We start from the raw sequence: 21,279 nt of genomic DNA, 5'->3' as shown, positions 1-21,279 counted from the left end.
GACCTGCAATAAAATTTAACACAAGGCATTTCAGCTAATAAGCTCCTTTCTGTGCACCTGCACAGTGGTTCAATTTAAATACTGTCACCTAGCCTCCACCAGTGTCCACTCTCTCTGTGCTTATAAAATACTGCTGTGTATTACCTTTTTCTGGTCCATGGAGTTGTGATAGTCTGCATAGGAATTATACTTTCCTTCCAAAATAAAACTAATTGCAGTTTGTTTCTCTCCAGCTGCCTTTTGGGGTGATATCGCTTTAGATGAAGATGATTTGAAGCTGTTTCAAATAGACAGAACTGTTGACTTAACAAAGCACTCAGCTGGCAACGCAAGACACACTTCAGGTAAGGGCAGCCCAAAGGTGACACTGCCTTCTTTCACTTGGTTTGATTGTCAGATGGCAAAGAGTTCCTTGTCACTCGCGTGGCCTATTCTTGCAGGCAGGGAAATGCACACAGACAGAAGCTAGTTATGTAATTGGAAATGAGAACCAACTCTGAACTTTGATAAAAACAGTCAAGATTTGCATTGAGGGCAGTCATGGAGCCTTTCTGTTTGGCCTGAAGGAGTTTTGAATTTACAGTGTTGGTTTCTTCCTTTGAAGAATTGCCTCTGCAAATTTGGAAGGAAATTTGATTGAAATAGGGACATTCAACTTGGCATTAAATTTAAGTATTACTGTTCTCTTTTCTTATAATCTTGAACAGGTTAAAAACTGGAAAAAAAATGCATTAACCTAGGTAAAACCCATTGATGTCTTGCACATCCGCTACCCTTGAAAAGATTATGTAATTGTTACAGATTAACAGTCCTGATTTTTTTTTTGTAAAGCCAGAAGATTGGTAATATATGCTGATGTTACTTTCTGCCCCTACTTAGCTATTACGTATGCTCAGTTTTGAGTCAGACTGGAGTTGTTTCTTGAGTCAGCAGCTCTGCTTTGTCTCCATCTCTAAGAGTATCTGAAACACTCTGCAGCTGGTTTGGAGAGTGTGAAGAGACTCCGTGAGGTATCTATTTTATGATGGCAGGAGAACTAGTTGGAATCTGAGCTTTGAGGGACATTTGTGGAACTGGAGACAAAGCAGGTTGGGACAACCTTATTTTCTCTCTGCTGCTGTGCTTTTAATTTAGCAAGTAGGGTGTACAGTTGAGTAGACACTCGAATCGGTGGGGCAGATCTGATGTCTGTGCATCTCCGCTCATTTTGTTTCATTCACAAGGACTGCTAGCTGGTTCTGAATCTTTGTGACTGCCTGCCTTTTGTTTCAGAGTAAGTGTAAGTCCTATTCTGGGGTTTGGTGCTACAGCTTCCTGTTAGAGTATGTCAGAAAGAAAGACGACACATTCATCTCCCAACATGGATGTATACTTTAACATCACCATATCTAATCTAAACTCATATTGACTCTAAACCTCTGTGCAGAGGGGGTCTGCACATTTCTTACTTTCTTTCTTACACGTTGCTTCCTGTAAATGTGTTATTGTGTCACTTACCCTGTTAATGTTGTTTTGAGTGTAGTTCATTCTCAAGTGTTAGACTATTAGGAATCAGTTGCCTTTAGAGCAGAAGGTAAGTCAGAGAATGAGGACCAAGTAGGCGGGACAGGTACTGTTCATCTCTTCTATGTCTCTTTGTCAGCTACAGAAGTTAGAAGATATTTCTGTGGAAGCAAAGCCAAATGTCAACCGTATCAATTTAGTGCTGATTTTTATAGTTGTTGAATCTGAAACATTTTTTTGTGCTCAGTACTCATGCCAGGCATGAACTTTGTAACCTACATCTATACTAGGTAAGGCAGATGGTGGTCTCACACAACCATGACTTGTGTAATTGGTCTTTATGTATTAAAGCCCAGCGGTGCTCCATGTGATGGTCATTAGGGCAATTGTGATGCTGTGCTCATATGGTGCTCTCCTCATCACTGGCAGACTTTGTTCCTCTCCCTGATTTTCAACCCCTGGAAGTGCAAGCTGACAACTGGCCAGCCCCTGGGCCTGTCATAGTGAGCTTAGCTTTCTGCAGAGCATGCATAGAGGGTTCTCTGCATTCACCTGCTCTGCAAGGGGGCTCTTCATAGGAGCAGGAAGAGCTGATTCTTTTCCTATGGGGCTTGCTTGACACTTGTGAATTGTAAGAGGGTGGTCTACTTTGGCATGGTGGGGATTGGGATCCATTCTTCCCTGGGAGAAAGTCCTGCTTTCTGGTTGTTTGGTTTTGTTTTTTTTTTTTAATTTCCAGTGGGAAGAATGCAACCTCTGTACAGAAATGGTCTAAGACCTTTTATGAGTTGGTCCCCTTGAATTATAATGTTTCAGAGCTTCCTAAAGCTGTTAATCGGATTAGTTGCATAGTGGGGGAAGTACTTAATATGTACATACACATAGGCTCTTCATATCTGGGAGCTGCAGTTCTGAACAAGCTATTAGGCCAGGCATTCTTTTCTGTGTCCCCAGAAAATGCTGTTCGGCTGAGAGGAGTGGGAGGAGGGGTGAAAGTAGTTCTATTTGACACTCTAGGGCTGTTCATAAATGTAAACCTTACTAGCTTGTGTAGAACATCTGCAGTTGTTAAGCTCCTGAGGAAGAATGAAGTTTCCACATTTGTATGGGTGATGGATCTCCAGTGAACACAGATACAACTAGGGATGATTTCAGTAAAAGCCTTGGCTGATGAGAGCTGAGGCTGTCAGATGTGGAAAGCTTTCTCATTTCAACTCTCCTTCTATACCTTTTTCCAGTCCAGTCTCCTTTCTAGAGAGGTAGCTATTGCCCTTCTCTAGGCCCTTTAGAAGGAGGCATTACACAAGAACTGTACCTCTTATTTTATGCACTGAAATCCTTTTGGAATCCAGATATGACCTGATAGTCCTTACTCACATGAACAGTCTCCTTTGCTCCAAAACAGCTTCCTTTCCAAGTAGTCAGTGGGGAGAACGCAGGTTGGGCAGCTGAAAAGTGCAGGAGGCATTATGAATAGCATCTTGCATTCTCTGATGCTTTTGTAGTGCTGTTGAGGGAAAGGCAGAGACATCAAGGCAGTCTACAACTAAATGCAGCCTATTTAATCCAAGCAGATTATTTGAGTTACTTATGCTGGTCTCTGTCCACTAAGTTAAAACTCTGAGCAGTATTAAGTAAAAACAACAAAAAAAACCTTGCAAACAGTACAGATGAACACTGTGTGAATGCTGAGAGGCACACACTTACAAGGGAGCTCAGAACAGCCAACTAGTTCAGTTCTCATTCAAACCCTTCCAGGATTTCCCTGCAGATATGTTCCAAAGTGTTTTTTTCCTACTTAAATAATTCCAGTAGTGTGATTTCTGTTCTCTTTACCATATATCTCAACCTCATCTGTGCTTTTCCTGAAGGTTAGTTTTATTCTGATCAATGATCTTGTAAAAACAGCTGTCTAAAGTTGTACACTTGATCTTTTTTTGAATTGAAATACAATTTTTGTGATATTCTAAAGCAGAAGTAAAGTGTGTATTTTCCTCCCCTCTATTAGCTGCTCTCCACTGAACTTAAGTTCTAAACTAAGAATTGCTTGTGTTGTTTTTGTTTGCTGCTTATTAGACAAGTAGAGGTGCTGCAGGCCAAACATGTGCTCTGTATCATTTATTCATCCTATTATTACTGTATATAATGACACATTTTAAAAAAAAAAAAGCTCCAAATAGGAAAATTCCCCCTCCTCATTAATTTAATTTATTTATTTATGTGAAGAAACAGAGAAGGATGTTTAAATATTACTTTGCATTTAAAATGTTTGTTAGCTGCCTCCCTGTCTCTTTTTTGGGTTCAAGTTTACGTGGCATGTTTGCTAATCGTTCTCATACGACAATGTTGAAGATGATTTCCCTGGGATTTGGCTCAGCAGAGAGGGTAATGATAGAATCCTTAGAGTTGGAAGGGACATCTGAAGGTCATCTAGTCCAACTGCCCTGCAATGAACAAGGACATGCACAGTTAGATCTGGTTGCCCAGAGCCTGGGGCACCCACCACAACTCTGAGCAACCCTCACCACCCTCACTATAGAAGACTTCTTCCTTTTTCCAACCTATAGCTCCCTTCTTTGAACTTGAAGACATTTCCCCTTGTTCTAAGTGCCTGAAGATCATCCAGCGAGTGCTATCCTCTGCAAGTCCTTGCTTCACCAACTCCTAATCATTTTGAAAAAGACCTTACAGTTTTTAAGTTTCTTATAGATTTCTTTGAAGCTTATTACATGTATTTGCTTTTACAATGTCTATTTCAGTTTAGAAGAAATTTGGATCTGAACTTTAAGGATTCTTTTGCTGCTGAAAGCCTTTTGGTAGCTTTGAAATGGAGAAGAAACAAAAAAATCCACTGGCAAGCTGTGAAATTGCATAGTGGCACTCAGGTTCTGAGTCCTCTAGTGCAAAGTGATTGTCTTTGCTTTATTGCTTTATTTTCCAAAGCATTAGCCATAGAGGAAGAGGACCTTTTCTTTTCTTGCCATGACTGTGGGAATTTTGTGGCTATTTAATCTTAATGGGCTTATTTTAAGTCTTTTGAGGCAATTTAGGGATTAAGAGGAATTTACTGATACAATATGTCTTTTCCTGATTTCTCTATCACTGAGGCAGTTTGAAGTCCTGAAAGGAACCTCTGAGAATGAGAAGGGCAAGTTTATCTCTACTGTTTTGTTGCTTTGGCTTGGGCAGATGAGAAGACATGGGAGTCTGGCTGCCTTCACTGCTACCATGCTGTGCTGGGCTTGCTGCTGAGGCAGTGACTCTGCATCACGCTGCCGCCAAGAATGCTTTTCAAGAACGCTCAAAATAGGTTTTCTGTGCCTCTAATACTGAGAGATTTTTATGCTCATGGCATGAAGGCCTTGATAAAGCCTTCACAGTCACACAGATCAGGAAGGATTTACAGAGCATCTCTATGAGCTAAAATAAGTGATTCAGATAACAGTGCAGTTGGATGTGTTTGATCCCAGAGATTTTATTGAAATTATAGTGGGAATTGACTTTAAATCACAGAATCATAGGGGTTGGAAGGGACCTCCAGAGATCATCAAGTCCAATCCCCCTGCCAAAGCAGGTTCCCTACACCAGGTCACACAAGTAGGTGTCCAGGCAGGTCTTAAATATCTCCAGAGAAGGAGACTCCACCACCTCCCTGGGCAGCCTGTTCCAGTGCTCCGTCACCCTCACCGTAAGGAAGTTCTTGTGCACATTTGTGTGGAACTTCCGATGCTGCAGCTTCTGGCCATTTCCCCTGTCTCCACACACTACTAAAAACAGTCTGGCCTCGCCACTCCGCCCCCCGCACCTTAGATATTTATAGAGGGGGAGGATCACCTCCCTCAACCTGCTGGCCGCTCTCTTTTTTTATGCACCCCAGAATGCCCTAAGTATTTCATAACTGATGTTGGGATGGAGGCTGCCATGAATGGCCAGAGGCTGTGGCATCAAATTCATGAGTCTGGTGCAAGAAAATTCCTCTTTGGTGAATTAAGCAAAGAGAAATTCTGAATTGTACCTTCTATTAATAAAAGTGTGGTATTGGTTTGATGGCACATGCTGGTTTCTTGGGCACCCCCTTTATTCTGATCATGATGTAAAACTGCAGGTGGCTCCTCTGCTGTTTCATCAGGTCTGCAAGAAGCTCATCTCTGCTACAGGCTGCTTTTCTGTTTTGCCTTTTGGGATGCTTTTGCTCACTTTGTTCTACAAGGCTTTTCCTATTTTCAAGATTTGTTCTTATGCTTTTTTTTTCTCCATGACAAACCAGGAATCTTTGACTTTAATTATGACGTGAACTGGGATTGTTTACAGGATGTTTTGCTGGAGTGCATCTCTTCTACTAGAAGATATATTATTCAACTGTAAGCTGGGGAAAAAGAGTTCTTCTCAAGTGGCAAACTTGGTGTTCAAAGCAGTTAGAAGCAGGACTTCTGCTGTCCCACTTTGGGTGAGATTGTGTAGTTTAGGATCTGTGGCCAGCAGTAGTGCTTTCAAGCACATTTTGGCGCATTTCTTTCAAGTCCTCTGATGCAACTGCTGTGCTTCTAGTGTGGTTTAATTTAGTGCAGAGTGATTTCAACATTGCTGCTCAGCTTGGAGGATATTGTTTGTGCTGACTTAATCTAAGCTGCGTTGATCATAACCGTCCAGGACCAATGTAAATAGCTAGTAAGTAACGTTTGTGTTATATACCCACAGCTATTAACTCCCCACAGCATCTGTTCATCCTCTGAGAAATCTTTAATGAAGGCTGCTTCCTCTTATGTGGGTAGAAAAATATCTTTTTTCCAAAGGACCTGTCTGAGGGCTCAGTCCATCTGTGTACATACGTCTTTTTGATACAAGTTATTAAGCTTGCTAGTGTTTGTCCTTTAGGGCAGATTAAAGGACAAGCAATAGGTGAACTACTATTTGGCCCTTGCAGGAGCACAGCCTGAATAGTGCAACCCTTCTACTTGCTCTGTGTTCCCCTTGGAATTAGATGTTTGTTTTTCCCTCTTGGCTAGGTTCCTCTTGGCAACTGGTTGCATGTGCACAAAGGGTTTTTTGGAAATGCACTGTTCCCTGAAATCAAGGTTTTTAAATAGTAGACTCCCACCTATCAAAATAAGTTATTTTATTCACCTTTATATAGTTTATTGTTTTTTTAGTGGTGCTGAACAATACGATTTTGCTCATATTAAAATGTTTTCAGCATTGTAACAAGAACTCCCAAATATTTCTAACTCTGCCACCTATCTATTTTTAGCAGAAACTTTGGTGTTTGTCTTATGATAAACACATCTTTAATCCTTATGTTTCAGAAATAAATTAGGAAGCCAGTCTGATCTGATTTTGGCGTATCTCTAGATAGCAGTAGTTGCAGCACACAGTCTCTGCATAGGCAGTGCTGAATCCCTGCTGTTCCTTGTGTGGCTTTGCCTCTGTCTTTGGCTCCCAGCCCCGTAGATTTGCCAGTCCTCTAAGTTCTCTTTTTGGGCAGGTCTCAGGCACCTGGAAGTTGGTACAAGAGGGCATTATTAACCATTTAGGAAGTACAGCATTAATAACATCTGATTTATGTTTGCGACTTTCTTGCTCTTGATTGCTCTTAATTAAATGTTCTTTAGGTCTTGTCTACAACTTGTTTAACACGCTTGGAAACCATTCCTTTTACTGGTGTCAGAAGAGTCTGAATAGTCTTTTGTGTTTAAGTGGAGGTTATTAAATAGCTGTATATGAATTAACTGTGATTCAGGGAACACATGGACAAATGCATTTGAGGAGATCAGTTTATCCGTATGGAAATTGTCCTGGAATTTAAATCCATTACCCTAATTGTAAAATTTGACATTGCTGAGCCAATAACAATGGAATTGCCTAAATCATGCATTTGTTTCAGAGATGGCAAGTGCTTAATTTCCTTGAATACTTGCTTGAATGAAAAATTGAATTTGCCTCAGCTGTGTAGGCAGCTTTGTCCATTCTGTGAGTGTTTTAGTAAATGAATTTGGAGGTAGGAAGTGGTTGGTGAAAGACTAAGATCTAAGAAGCTATGAGATAAGTCATTGCAGGCTGGTGGCTCTGCAAGGCCAGCTTGGATGCTTTGGTTTTCAGGCTCTTTAAAGCAAGGATGTTCCTGTGCCCATGAAATAAAAGTTACTTACTCTATTCAGTGGAATAGTGGGCCAGGTACAAGAAATAATCAGAAACCAAAATGTTTTGATAAATAATTACAAATAACAAGTAAATTAGAAAAAGCTGTAAAATGCTCATGGTTGATTGTGAACAGAAAAAGATTACGTTTGTGGAATAAATGTGTTTACTTCGAGTGCTTGCTCAGGTCTAATTTGGAAAGAAGGCAGGCTTTTATAACTACAGTGGACAAAAAGGAACTTCACTGTAGCTCCCCTTTTCAAGTGGCAAGGACAAAGTATTTATTCAGCTGTCAAGTGGGGAAAGAAAGCAAATTAGTTTTAGGCTGAAATGCTGTACTGTGCTTGCTGCTGTAGTTCTAAGGTCAGATGGCAACTTGAACAACCTTTAGGAATGGGTAACGAGTTTTTCCAGGACAAAGATCAGAGGCAAAAGGAAATATTCAGATTATCCTGCTGTTTCACTTCCTAGAGCTTTCCTAAAGAGAAGTGTGAGATTTAGAAAGCGGTGTCTGTAGGGGATTCACCACACATCTTGAAACTGATGGAGCTGCTGAGTCCTAGAGTGGGTTTGTGGCAGAGATGAGATTTGAGTTGCTTTTCCACCAGTTTGTCTCTTCCATTGAAATGCAGTTGTCTCTGGACTGAATTGGGTAGTTTCTCTGCCAGAAGCTCTTGGTTTGGAAGTTTGCTGTGGTAAAGAAAGCTTTTTCCACTTACACTCCAACTCCTCTGTGTTTTGTTTTGTTTAGTTTTGTTTTTTTTTTTAATGACTGCAAATGATTCTGGCATGTTTCACCATGGAGCTGAAAGGCAGCATGAGGAATGGGGTGACATCATGCATAGGTCCACTATGAAAATGAAGGTCTGTGCCTCAAAGGCACTGCTGTTTCCCCAGCACTGTTATGTCCTGGCTGGCTGAGCTGTGACCTGCTGAGATCCCAAATCCCAGCTTCATGGCTGTGGCAACAGAAATCCATGCAGCAGCAGCAGCAGCTGGCCATATGCTCAGACAAGTTTTTTTTGGGGCTTCTTTATTTGGGTATTTATTTCTTTTTTGGGGCTTCTTTATCTGCATGCTTTCTGGACAGGGATAATTTGCAGGGGGGAACCTGGGAGAAAGCTGATGGCAGAAGGATGGTGGAGATACGCTATGTGAGGTTTTGCACGCTGCCTTACCTTGAGGGACAAAGGATCATGCCTACCCTACCCAAGCCATAGCCCTCTGGGAAGTCGTAGTCATAAGTTGTATGACTACACCCATGTGCATTTACAAGGCTGCTGCCAGCCCTTTGGGAGCCTGGAGGGAAAGTCTGAGTGGCAGTAGCTGAAGCTTGACCCAGGTGTTCTGGATCCCTTCAGCATGCTGAGAAGAGATATGGTGTTGCTGGCTCCACTGTTGATCGAGCTCTACTTGCTGCCTGTTATGGTCTCATTCCCCTCAGCCTGCAGAGTCTCCCTGGGTACGTGGTGGGAGGCTAATGAGACTGAGTAAGTCCTGCTGCTTCTGTTCACATCTGGGGTGTATGCAGGGGCCTGCTGGGTCCTGGAACCAGAATTGACTTGAGGCTGCCTGGTAGTCTTAGTGTTTGTGCTCTTCTGAAAGCCTTTTGAGCCTCACACCTTGCCCTTCTTGTGCTAACACCTCAGTCTGCCTCATGACTCAGTTTCCTTGCTGCTGGCAGCCAATTGAAATGTCCTTTAAATAAGCTGTAGCAGAGCTGGCATGTAACTAAGCAGATGAGGTGTCTGCTGGATCTACTCAAGGTCCTTGGGTCTGTTACATATGTCACAGTCCTCCAGAGGGTAAGAAGGACCAAAAGCGCTCCAGGACTTGGGAGAGTTTGAATATCCATCAAGGAAGAAAGCTATTTATGCTTGCACTGCACATTCTCTTTGAACAGAGTTTAATTGTATTCGAACATAATTTAGTTTCCAGTGTAGTGTTTTCATTTTGAGTTAATTTTTATCCTCTATAAACAAGGTAAGGGGAAAACAAAAGGATTAGGAAGGCTCAGTGGGAGCAGAGCTGGCTGGCTGTGCATGGGAACCCACAGCTGGAATGGGGTAGGGGGGTGCTGCAAGGAGCACAGAAAGCTGTGCATGGCTGTGCCTGAGGAGGTCCAGAGAGCAGTATGGCTGAAGCAATTAGACTGCGCAGGTCAGAGGTAAGGGGTTGTTAGCAGAGGGGGGGCAGGAGGGTTTGTGCTGTTTGCACAGCAGTGGGTGAAACCAAGCCAGCTCTTACCTTTTCCTTAACCCTCCAGAAGTTCATTTGTTTTTCTTCTTTTTTCAGAGGAGACGTAGGCAAGAGAATGATTATTGTGAATCAAGAGAGGTGTCATGGAGAAGTGCCTGTTAGAGCTTGATCTACTGTATTCACAGGAAGGCTAATGCAACACACCAGTAGTTGGTGCTGCACATTGCTACTTCAGTGTGCTGGGAGGGGAGAAGTTACACTCCATGTGTACAAACTTTGTTGTACAACAGGAACACAGACATGACCAAAGGACTTGTGTACTTGCTTTGGACTTCAGTTGTCACTTGTCTAAGCACTATAAGCCAGCATCTTGCAGGACTCTGTCTCAGGGAAAAATCAGTGATATCGCACAGACTGTAGGTAAATATTTTTTTCCTTCCATCTGTCCATTTTTTTTTCCCCTGGGGGGCAGGGGTAATTGTTAATTGCCTGCAGGAAAGACCTTCTTCTGATCTTCCCAGTCTTCCCTTGTTTCCACGGAGTATTATTGTTCACTGATTATTGCTTGAAATACTGATAGAGAGGTTAGTGCAGGTTCTCACAATTCTTGCAATGTCTTATTTTTAAAGATGCATCACAGTATAAAAATGATACAGTCACCTCCAGAAAACCAAGGAGCGCAGAGGGAAAACATAGAGTGCTGGGAAATAATGCTGCCAATGGTCTCCTGCAGTGTTGGTACTAACATGATACAGGAGATGGCCAGCCAGAGGGCAAGGTGCAGTAAGTGCTTTACAGCTCATGCTTTTTTGCCAGCTCTGCATTTGCTTAACTACGTTCACCTTTCTCTTGCGAGCTTTCCTCGCAGGCTGGTGTCTGAGTTCCACACAAGCAGAGCTAATGCAGAGATGACACATCTGCTTGTCCAAGCTTATGAACCCTGGGACTCTCCTGAGTTATTGCAGCTAGTCAGCTTACTCTGAATGTAAAAAACAGAATCCTGCAAGGGATTTGTAGTTCAGAATTTTTCTCCTTAATTTATTTTTCTTTAAATTTAGGGACTTTTGGCTATTTCACTGTCAGGAAATGCTAGAGGACTACCTCAAATAATTTGTTCAGATCTCTAGGGCCCTGAGGGTTATGGAAAGTTCTTGCTACAGACTCTCTACCAACTCTGGGAGACATCTGTTCTGCATTCTGAATGCATTTTCCCAACAGAGTTTGTTTTAATAAAATCATCACTTTCTCTGCAGTTAAAAAATCCAGCGCAATAAAGGGTTTTGACTACCTTAAAAACTTGTTGACCCCTGGTTAATGAAGAAATTAAAAAGCAGAGTGTAGCATCATTTGTCTAAGCCTGTCCTTCCAGAAACTTCTCTGATGATCGTAATATGACAGTTAACCAGAACTGAAGCTCTGAGAAGAGATGTGTTTCAATGTTACCTGTACTACTTGCTTTCTTGTTGATGCTTTGTTGTAGTTTCTGTTTCAAATCCAAAGTTTGAGCTGTGGAATTTGACTAGCATGTATACTGAATGAGTCTACTAAAGCAAAGTACTCTGAGATACGAGGTGAAATCAAACTGTTAATTTCTATTTTTTTTTAATTTATGACACGTTTTTCCTTGGTTGTATTCAAGCCCCGAAATGGCTTTTCCTTCTTCATAATACATACCTCGAAGTCTTGATGAGACTTAGTCCATGTGAGTCCTATGTGTACAGTCAAGTTGTTCTCTGATGAATTAGAAAAGCAGGATAACCTAAGAAAGTACTCAGGTTTGGCTGATGTGTTCTTTCACCTCAATGAAGGCGACAAGGCTGTAGTTGCTGCCCATGTTCAGCTATGGTGCCCTTGTATGTGAGAAGTAAGCAGGAAAAGAAGAGGAGTTTGCATTAATGCGGTGAAGAGTGCCTTCACTGTCTTGGAGAGAAAAAGTTACCCTGTCCTGGAACTGCGTGGTAAGAAGATTTGATTTTAATGGTAACTGGTCTACCATCTTGGAAAAAAGGGAAGATGTTGGAAGCTTCATCCCATCCAATTTCCTTCTTGGAATACTTTCTCAGTTTTCAGGCACCTACAGTTCCCCTTGACAGTCATATGATTTTAAATTCTAGATAGGTATTCTGCTATCCCAGGAAGGATTGTTTCTCCTGTGTTTCCAAGTGGATAACACGCGGCTCCTGAGTTGTGCTTTCAGGTAAAAGCTTCAAGGCAGATGCTGTTACAGTGTTTTAAAAGTTAGCCCTGAAGCGGATTTGTGGCACTGTGGGATGTCTCACAGTGTGCATGGGAGAAGGAAGGTGATGTGTATTTCCAGGTCTACTACTTACATCCCAATTCAATAGCTGCTTGACAGCTTTGCCTGGCTTTTCTCTCCTCTGGTGAACAAGACGACCCATGTGATTTTTGATCATATGGAAGCAAGCACAGAAGCTTTATTTAGTAGGGGACCTGATTGCCCCCTCTTCAGCAGATCAGAGTGTTTGGGTTTTAGAACCAAAGAAAGCGGAATGCACAGAGCAATAAATATTCTCAACCTTAATCTGCATTTTGTATAAGACGAATTTACAAAAAAGTCCAATAAATTACTAAGGTGTTCTTGTCCCACCCTCTCTCATAGACTGCATGAGTACCATATGGACTCTGCTTTCTGCTGTTTCTTCAGATTGTCTTTTTGTCTATGCTAGTGGCAGAAGGGAACTGCAAATTGTACAGTTTTGATTTGACTCCTGGCACACTTTGTACTCTCTCTTGCTCTCTTAATCTGCTGTCTTTTATTTTGGTCCCAGCTGAGCAACTTGGACTCCTTTAAGCAAAATTGGATTTTCATTTTTCTTTTCTGGAAGAGGTGTAGAAAATGTTTTCTTCCCAGCAATGCCTCAGCCGGCTGCTTTCTGCTTCACTGGACCCTTACTTATCACCTCAAGCTGCCTCTTTAGTTTTTGCAAACAAATTGGACACCTGTTCTTTAGCCAGGACTGTGAGCATTATGGATTTAACTCAGATTTATGGTGCATTTAAGCTTCTGGAAGTTCCTTTAAGTCAGCCAAGCTCCCATGACAATGCTGATCCGTGGGGAACAGAAAAACTAATTGTTGTGAGTGTGCTCGAGGTAGAAGGTGAAATATTTCAGCCCTGGTAGAGAATCTTTTGTCTTTGTCGAATTGTGCATGGAAACTGAGTTATCTAGTAAGGAAGTCCAGCAATGCCCAGCTGGGGTTGTAGCTGTTAATTCCAACAAATTGTTAGGGAACATGCAATCATAGAAGTGTGGGAGTTAAAAGAGCTTAGGGTATCCAGTACTACTCCCTGTGTAGAGGCATGATCTAACAAAATTCAAATCATTCCTCGTTATGGGAGAAGCAGACAAATCTGAAAGTCAGGATGAAGGGAAGCCATAACTTATCTGACACAACAGCAGGAAGTATAGAGGATGAAAGTGATTTTGGAAGATTTGTTAACTGATGGACATACATTTAAAAAAAAAAAAAAGAACAAGAGGAAAGTCAGTCCTGTTTTGCTTGTGTTATAAAGCTACTTCAAGGCCTACCTTCTTATTGCAATATGGAATTTTCACAGACCATTGTGTCAAACTGAAAATTTGCATTCTCCTTTTTAATGTTTCTAGTCATAAAAGGCCTGAATGCATGGGCATTCCAGGCTCTGGAGCAGTAATGGCTGGAATCCACTACACTCTTTGATGTAAAGAATAACTGAAAGATGTGGTTTAAGGGACCTACTGAGAAGCAACAGGTCCTGCACAATGCCTGTGGTGCAGCTGGTTTCAGATACGAGGTTCATTCCCTGGCTTCCTTATCTTAATGATAAAAGCATGTCAGTTACTTATCTTTGTCTTGCCAATCCTTCTCTTGGGATGAATCAGGAGAGAGGATTAAGTGTCAAGTTGCTTTAATCTTCGGGATGTGTTCAGATATCATAAGGATAGGAAATATCTAAAAGCCAGTATGAATCAGAACAGGATCTTCATCTCATGTGATTCCTTGTGGGAGAAGAGTGTAGTTACTCCCCGTCTTTCCTAGTGAGATTACTAACATTTGAAACTATGCGGCGTATCTGCCCACCAATATCTGGCCTTTGTGTAGAGCTTTCCCTTTTCATGGGCTACAGTGAGACAAAATATGCAAAGATGTTTTAGATTTCATTAGTCACACTAGTTTATTCAAACATCTCTTTTGCATAAGAAACCAAGGCTTGCACTGATCTCTGGGAAAGAATGCGCTCACAGCTTGGAAAAACAGTCTGCGCAAATGACACTGCTGCTCTGCAGAGGTCAGCAGCTTTGGTGCAGGAGAGGGGGCCCAGCTGTAGATTTTGGTGACATTATTTGCAATTCAATCCCATACAGTCCCCTTTTAGGAGAACAATTCACTAAATACGGAGTTGTTCTTTTTTCCTAATTCACCATATAATTCACCTCCCGATTTCAATTAAGAAGCAATCTGTTTGTGACTGCAAGCTGCATTTGTTTAGAAGTACAAAATTATCCTTTGCTTCAGCAAAGACTGCATCCCTTAATTCTGGTGGCGAATGACTGGCTAGGGTTTCCTTTAAATGGAGTGGCATGTTGTGTGAAGAATAGCAAACTTTGGGAGGGTGAAAAGTCCTGGGGACCTAAAATTTAACTGAGAAGCAACTTTTGTTGAGCTTGGGCTTAAGGAAGTGAGGAGGACTGAGCATGAAAGAAAACAAAGGGAAATGTTAGGATGGGACATTGAAGCTGGAAAAGAGTGATAGAGTTCAGAGCAATCTATCTTGTTGAATCAGGCTGGTTCCTGTTCACACATCTAGTGGCTTTTGTCCAGTCAAGTTCTGCTGCATTATGCACTTCCTTTGGGAGACAATCCCCTGATTTAGTGAGTCTCTTGGACCACGATGATATAACCTATAGTCAGCTGAGAGTCTGGATATTTTATTTTCCCGTTTCATTTTATTGCTGTCTTCCATCATCTGTTTCCTGATCTTTTAATTAGTTCTAGTAATATAATGTTGGAGAGGTAGAATTGGAAGGGGTATATCTAATAATATATTTTGAAGAGACAGAATTAGAGTTCTTCTCAGCCCTTTTCCCAGGTATCCTAGATGTTGCCCTGTGTAAAGGGCCAGTGAAACCTAGTCACCCCTTCCCTCCCCTTAAGAGCAGGATGTGACATCCCTGTCCTTGCCCACTTGGAGGGATTGGAGATGGATTTGCAAGAAGCCAGTTCCAGAGCAAGAGGAATGTTTTCCAGCTGGCAAAGCGAGACTTGCAAGGCTGGAAGGATTCCATCTCTTGAAAGTGGGACACCTCTCTTGGAGCTTCTACAGAGCATCCAGAAGTGCTGTACGCATAACAGTACTCTGTTCTGTATTTGGTAGTTGATCGTGTTCTTCCTGCTTTACCTTGCCACCAAGACTGAAAATTGCTGGTACTTTTTCAGAGATCAGCCCATTCAGCTTCCCTTCTCACATAGGTATCCTCAATAGCAAAAATGGGATGGAGGGAGGGTGACAACAATGATGGTGCCAGAGCCACCTTCTTAAGTCTGTGGATGTAGTCTCAAAGCCTATTTAATTTGTTATCCATCTTGCTGCCTTGTATGTTATGCTCTCTCACCCTAGGCATGATTTTTTGAGTTTTTCTTCCTACTGGAAGAAATTGGTAACTGGAAGAAAAATGGTAATTGTGGAGAGCTTTCCTGCCAAAGATATGCTGGGCTGGTTTTCTGTGTTGGTTCTGTGTTCAGTGGCTTGCTTACAAAGCTTCTATACTGCCTACAGTTCTTCAGCTTTGGTATTCCCAAGTTGATCTTTGCAGAATGGAAAAGCTTCCCTAGAAGAAATGCTTTGCCTTTTCACTACATGGGGAAAAGTAAAGCACAGGATGGTGACAAACTGAAAGATATCCCTGTAGGCTGGGAAGAAATCCAGGGAAAGAGCCCTGTTTTATCAGGTTGCTAGTTACTGCTCCTGTAGGAGGCATAGCAGCCAGTTTCTGAGGCCAGCAGACCCACAGATGGCCTCGCTGCCATCTGTTGTCCTTCCTATGTCAGAGCTATGCCAACATACAACATGAAATCTGTTGTTTTTCTTTTGCAGGAGGCCTGGGAGAACAGTCTTTTGAGCCAAGTGAGAACACCACCTCAACTGATAGTAAAAAAGCAGTTAAAACGGGTAATGTGGTACCCCACCCAGACCTTTGGGTATCTTTTATTTACTTTTTTTATTCCCTGTAAAACAAACCTTTGTCCTGTGCATGGGTGTGTGCCCGCATGCCTGGGAGACTAGCTGTTCCCAGGCATCTTCATTTACTGCTGTTTATGAACTCTCTGCACGGGTGGATTTGCCTTTTGTGATGTGGAGGGTTGACCTCAGCCAGCAGCCAAACATCCATGCTTGAGCTCACTGGCTTTCCACCTCCACCAGTGGGATGGGGTAAAGAACAGAAAGAGAAGAAACAAGACAATATTAATGACACTTCAATTAGTAAAGGAAATAGGGGGCAAAAAGTCCGAAAGTCCCCAAACAAAGTGATGTAAAAGCACTCACTCACCCTCTCCCAGAAACAGAACAATGTTCAGCTAGCTTACGAGCAATGGCTCAATGGCTACCTTAGAAGACAATCCTGCAGTTCTTATTGCTGAGTGTGATGTCGAATGGAATGGAATATCCTTTTGGCCCATCTGGGTCTGTTGTTATAGCTGCATCCTATCCCGTTTCTTGCTTGCTTAAAGAAGTAAAGATGACTCAGAAGAGTGATTTTAAAAAAAAAAAAATAAAAAAAAAAAAAAGCCTTGATGTTGTGGAAGCACGTCAGCAATAGCAGCAATAGCTAGGACATGCATGTTGTTAGCACTATTTTAGCTGCAAATTCCAAACAGCATCATGTGGGGCTGCTATCTATGAAAGAACTTAACTCCATCCCACCCAGACCAGTACATGTAGGTGGCCATGAGTGTGGCTGGGTCTGTTAAAACCATTTTACTCCAGAGCAGAGTTTGTAGTACTACCTGTCTGCTTCTTGCTGCTGGAATATTTCGTCTAAACTGTTTTGTACTTCTGTTCACCTGAAGCTGTGATATCACCTGTGCAAAGTCTTGCAATTGGTTTCTCTTACTCTTGTAGGGAAAGTATTGCTTACAGGAACAGTCTCAACTTGTGATATCACAGGTATTTGCGCAGTATTGCCCTGTTGATGTTTACAACCCACTGTGTGCAGCACGGGCTACTGTTTCCCCCCTGGTAGGTCATCAAGGCAGAGACCAAACAGCACTTCAGTCTGCAGCAGGGGTGTGTGTGTCTGCATTAATGAGTGCTATGTTCATAGCCCAGTGCTGCATTCCCGTGTCACAACTGCTCTTATCTCCCAAACCTCTGTCAGGCCTTAAGTAATGGCACAGTTGGCAAGAACTCTCAAGAAAGATACTTATGTCAGTGCTTGTCTGACTGTTTCCCAGACAAATGAGGCTGAGACCCCTGAGTGAATTTCAGAGAACAACAGGGAGTGTTCTGTGATATGCTGCAGATTCAGAGTGCTACCTGGGTTGTATTCACTGTATGGAGTCTCAGATCCATAGGTGGTTTGTGGAAACCTCTGAGGTTGGTGATGTTCATCATGGAGGGAGGAGGGAATGGATTTTGAAAAGAATCTCAATTGTGTTAGGCTTAGCAACAATACTAGTCTGTTAAAGAGATTATGCCCACGTAGACTAAGTATTGGAAAATCTGCCTGGCTTTATCTTCCATCGAGGAAACCAGGAAACCTTCATGTGTGCAACATGGCAGTGATTGAAATCTTCTTAAAGCATTCTGTCTAGGTTTCTTCTATCTCCTGGTGATATTACACCTGCTGCCATCTTCCTTTCAGTCAGGCTTCTTTAAGGGCCCAGCAAATATAAGCAATAAAAAGAAGAATATTTTAGGAGGTAAAGTGTCAAGAATTAGGACTGCTGCTAAGAATTCATCTAAGAGGTTGTATTGTTGGTGAGGAATGGAAACATTGTGCTATAGAAAGGCAGATCTTGTAGAACTTCTATCACACAACATGCAGGAAAGCACTGGGGAGATGACTCTTCATTTGTCTTTGCTGGTAGGAGCTGTCAGTGTGCAAATTCACAGGGATCTGTGGCAGCTTGTGGAGCAGTTTCTGACTGGGAGACAAATATCTGCTAGACCATTTCTCTCTGAAGACCCTTTCCCTTCTTCCAGCTGTGGCCTTTTAAACGACCCAGCAGTCCTTTGTGGGATAGGTGAGTGTAAAGAAGGGGAGGACAATTCTTATTCCGTTATGGTAACCCTCCCTCAACATTGAAGGATCTAGCAGCTGGTTTGGGCATGGAACAATTTCTGAAAGAGTGCAGCTAGCATGCTGGAAAAATTGGTCTGGAGATAAATGGAACAAAAGACAAGTTATTGCTTTATCCTGCAGCTGAGGGTGTGGCCTCCAGTGGGATGGGCAGAGCTGTATGAGGCAGGAGGAAGGGTTTGAAGTTCATTACTTTCTTCTCTCTGTACTACCTTAATTTCCTTCCTATTGTTAAGGTTGAGGGGATCAAAACAATAATGGTTTACTCACCCAAGTTTCTGCTGAAGGGATGAATGGGAGAAGAGGTTCTCAGTAGCACATCTAAATTTGGGAGAAAGAGTTCAGTGGGGCTTGTTTTTCATAACCCAGCAACCCATGGCCCTTACTTGAGAATCAAACTTGTAGCTGGTCTTGTTGATTTCCATACGAAATACCACAACTGCAGCTTAGATCATTCCTCCTGGAGCTTCAGAAAGGCCTGCCAGCACAAAGGAGCCACTGCCAGCAGTGCTGCTTTTTCAGGTGAGAAAGGAGTTCCTGGTGATGTGACTTTTTAGGCCAGTGCTCTCTGCCACTGTAGCAACGCCTGTACTCTTATTTCTTTGCCCAAGTATATTTGATGGGACAGCTTGGTGATATACTGGTGAAGAACATCTAAGAACCACAACTTATCAAATCCTTAAAGATGGTAGTTTAAAAGAAAAAAAGGTAGAATAAGGCTGTTTTGAAATTCAGGCTCTCCCACAGCACAGCAAACATGAGGTGAACAGCCAGGAGTGAAAGGAGTTTTCTCCTGTGTCGGTCCCACACCGTATCAAAAGTGCAAATCTTGTAGGCGACTGCTACCCAAGCACATGGCAGCAGCATAGATACAAGGCAAGGTACAGGGACTGCCTGGGAGCATGATTGAATCTTCATTCAATCTCTGGTTTTGTGGCCAGTACTGAGCACCACACAGCAGATCTAATGAGAAATCTGTTCTGTTTTTCCTCTTGCATTTTTACGTCCTTTCATTAAAATGTTCAGCATAGAGATTTGCACTGAGATTAGAATGCACCAGCTTTGCCAGCCCCAAGCATCCCTTCTCCAGCACTGTGTGATCCATATGTTTTTCCATATCATTTGACATCTGGCATGTGAAAACAAAAAATTATGTGTAATACCTTTCATCCTTAAGTGTAGGCTTCAGTGAAAGTGGCCCATCTCCTTTTTCAAAGGCCTCCTTGATGTGTTATTCTTACTATTGTAAAGCTTGCCCTGCCAAGATAAGCCTTTCACTGCAGATCTGAATGAGTGTAGCACATTGAGAAAATGCAGGAACATTTGGATTTGTTTGACCTCCATCCTCATGCTACTCTTAAAAGAAGTGCTGTGTCCCTGTCTCTGAAGTCACTATTCGGTAAAGCGAGGTGATGGATACAGCAGGGGTGACCCTTCACACGTTTCTGAGAGAGTATATTCTTGTAATGTGCACTGATTCTGTACAAAAAGAGGGGCTAGGTTTTCAGAGACTAACTGTTTCCAACTTCCAAACAAATCACTGGCAAATCTGGCTATGGCTTCTGGCTTGGATTAACATCTTGCCTTTTCTGTTTTTCTGTTTTCTGAAGGTCTAGGGTATATACCTGAGGTCTGTACCTGGAACTAAAGAGGATTTAAACAGTGTTGCCACTCTGTCTTGCAGACGGCAAGCAGAACGCAACACTTGTGAGGAGCCTGAAGAAGAAGGAATATAAAGATGAGTCTGGGATGGATGCACGCTCCTCTCCCAGAGTGCGCAGGGCAACCACATCCAGGGCTGAGAGGATCTGGCCAGGGGGAGTCATCCCCTATGTGATTGGAGGAAATTTTACTGGTCAGTAGTGAAAATATTGCTCTGTTTGCTCAGGGGTGTCTCAAAATATGTGGGAGATCTCTGGAGCAGTTTTCTCACAAACAACTTGTGTTTTTGAGAGCCTTTTTCCAGACACATGGTGGTGGGCAATGGGGTTGTGCAAGGAATTGTGTACCATAAAAGCCTGAGACTAAAGCGTATAGAGAAATAATTCTTTGTTCGGAATTCAAGAAATAACTGAGTGACTTGGCTGCTTTCTTGATTGCTTCAGGGACTAACATCTGTAAACTGCAGTCACATCTTGTGTTTCCAAAAAGGGACCTTCTCTGCAGTTGGAAGAGCAGGGCAGTTTGATAACCACTTCTGTACAGTGTGGTTTTGCTTCCCTAGTCCTCCTCCTCCTGCCAGCTTAGGGCAATCCTCATGATCTGTTTAGTAAGTTAAACAAGACCCTTTCCCATACTTGCACTAAACTGCTGCCAGGAGTGTGTGGAGCCTTAGTGGAAGGGTCTGTTCTCCTTCTCCTCATACTAAAGGAGGGGGTTCATGCACCCTAGTATGCTATTGCAGAGCCTGCTAGTCGCAGGTGTCTCATGCATTTGTCAGAGAACAGCTCCCACATCCTTCAGAGTTTGAGGGAGTCTTCTCTACGTTGTGTGTCCCACTGCTATAACCACACAGAGTATGTAATGCCATCCTTCTCTTTGGGTGACTGTGAGAAGCAGCTCTCGTAATAGCTCTGTTTTATATTCAGCTTGGTGCTTTGCCTTAGTTTAATATCCTCTTGGAACTTGTCTATTCCATGTGCCTTTTTAATGTACTTCTGACCTTTTGCCCTTCTTTAGTCCTTCTTGAGAGTGGCAGCTTACTCTGTAGCCCTGTGTACGCAAAAGCTGCATGTTTTGTTCTGGAGCACAACTTTCTAGCTGACTGTATGACTGTTCTTGATGCAGCTGAGTGACCACTGCAGGTATCCCATGTCCTGGGGGAGATAAAATGCTGTCACCTACCTTCTTGGTAGTATGAGCAAGGTGTAATACCTTTCTTCCCAAGTGTCTCTCTGATAAAGTCCTGAGCTGTTCCCGAATTCAAGGATAAACCAGCAGTGTATATCTGTACCTCTATATGTATCCATAATACTGTTCTGCCTCTAGCTCCTATATTCTTTTTGCTTCTAATTTTAAAGATAAAGCATCTGACAGTAGTTCTACTTTAGTTTTGTGGAGCATTTATGTGAGATTCTTGGGCTTTGAAATCTGCGTAGTCACTGTGCTGCAACATGTGAGCAAATCTGGCGTGCCACTGA

At 42.4% G+C, this 21,279-nt stretch overlaps 1 protein-coding gene across 1 annotated transcript in view; it reads left to right on the top strand.

Moving 5' to 3' along the window:
• The window catches only part of TLL2 (tolloid like 2), a gene marked incomplete at both ends in the record, with an annotated part of 84,330 nt that overhangs the window by 29,194 nt on the left and 33,857 nt on the right, over nt 1-21,279 (top strand). The window contains 3 exons of the mRNA XM_079536327.1: nt 234-344; nt 15,934-16,008; nt 19,824-19,994. Of these exons, the coding sequence (XP_079392453.1) occupies nt 234-344; nt 15,934-16,008; nt 19,824-19,994 (357 nt within the window). The remainder of the gene's footprint in view (nt 1-233; nt 345-15,933; nt 16,009-19,823; nt 19,995-21,279) is intronic.

This window comes from Tetrao urogallus (genome assembly GCF_951394365.1).
Source record: "Tetrao urogallus genome assembly, chromosome: 5".
Taxonomy (NCBI): Eukaryota; Metazoa; Chordata; class Aves; order Galliformes; family Phasianidae; genus Tetrao; species Tetrao urogallus.
This window is presented reverse-complemented; position numbering and strand designations above follow the sequence as displayed.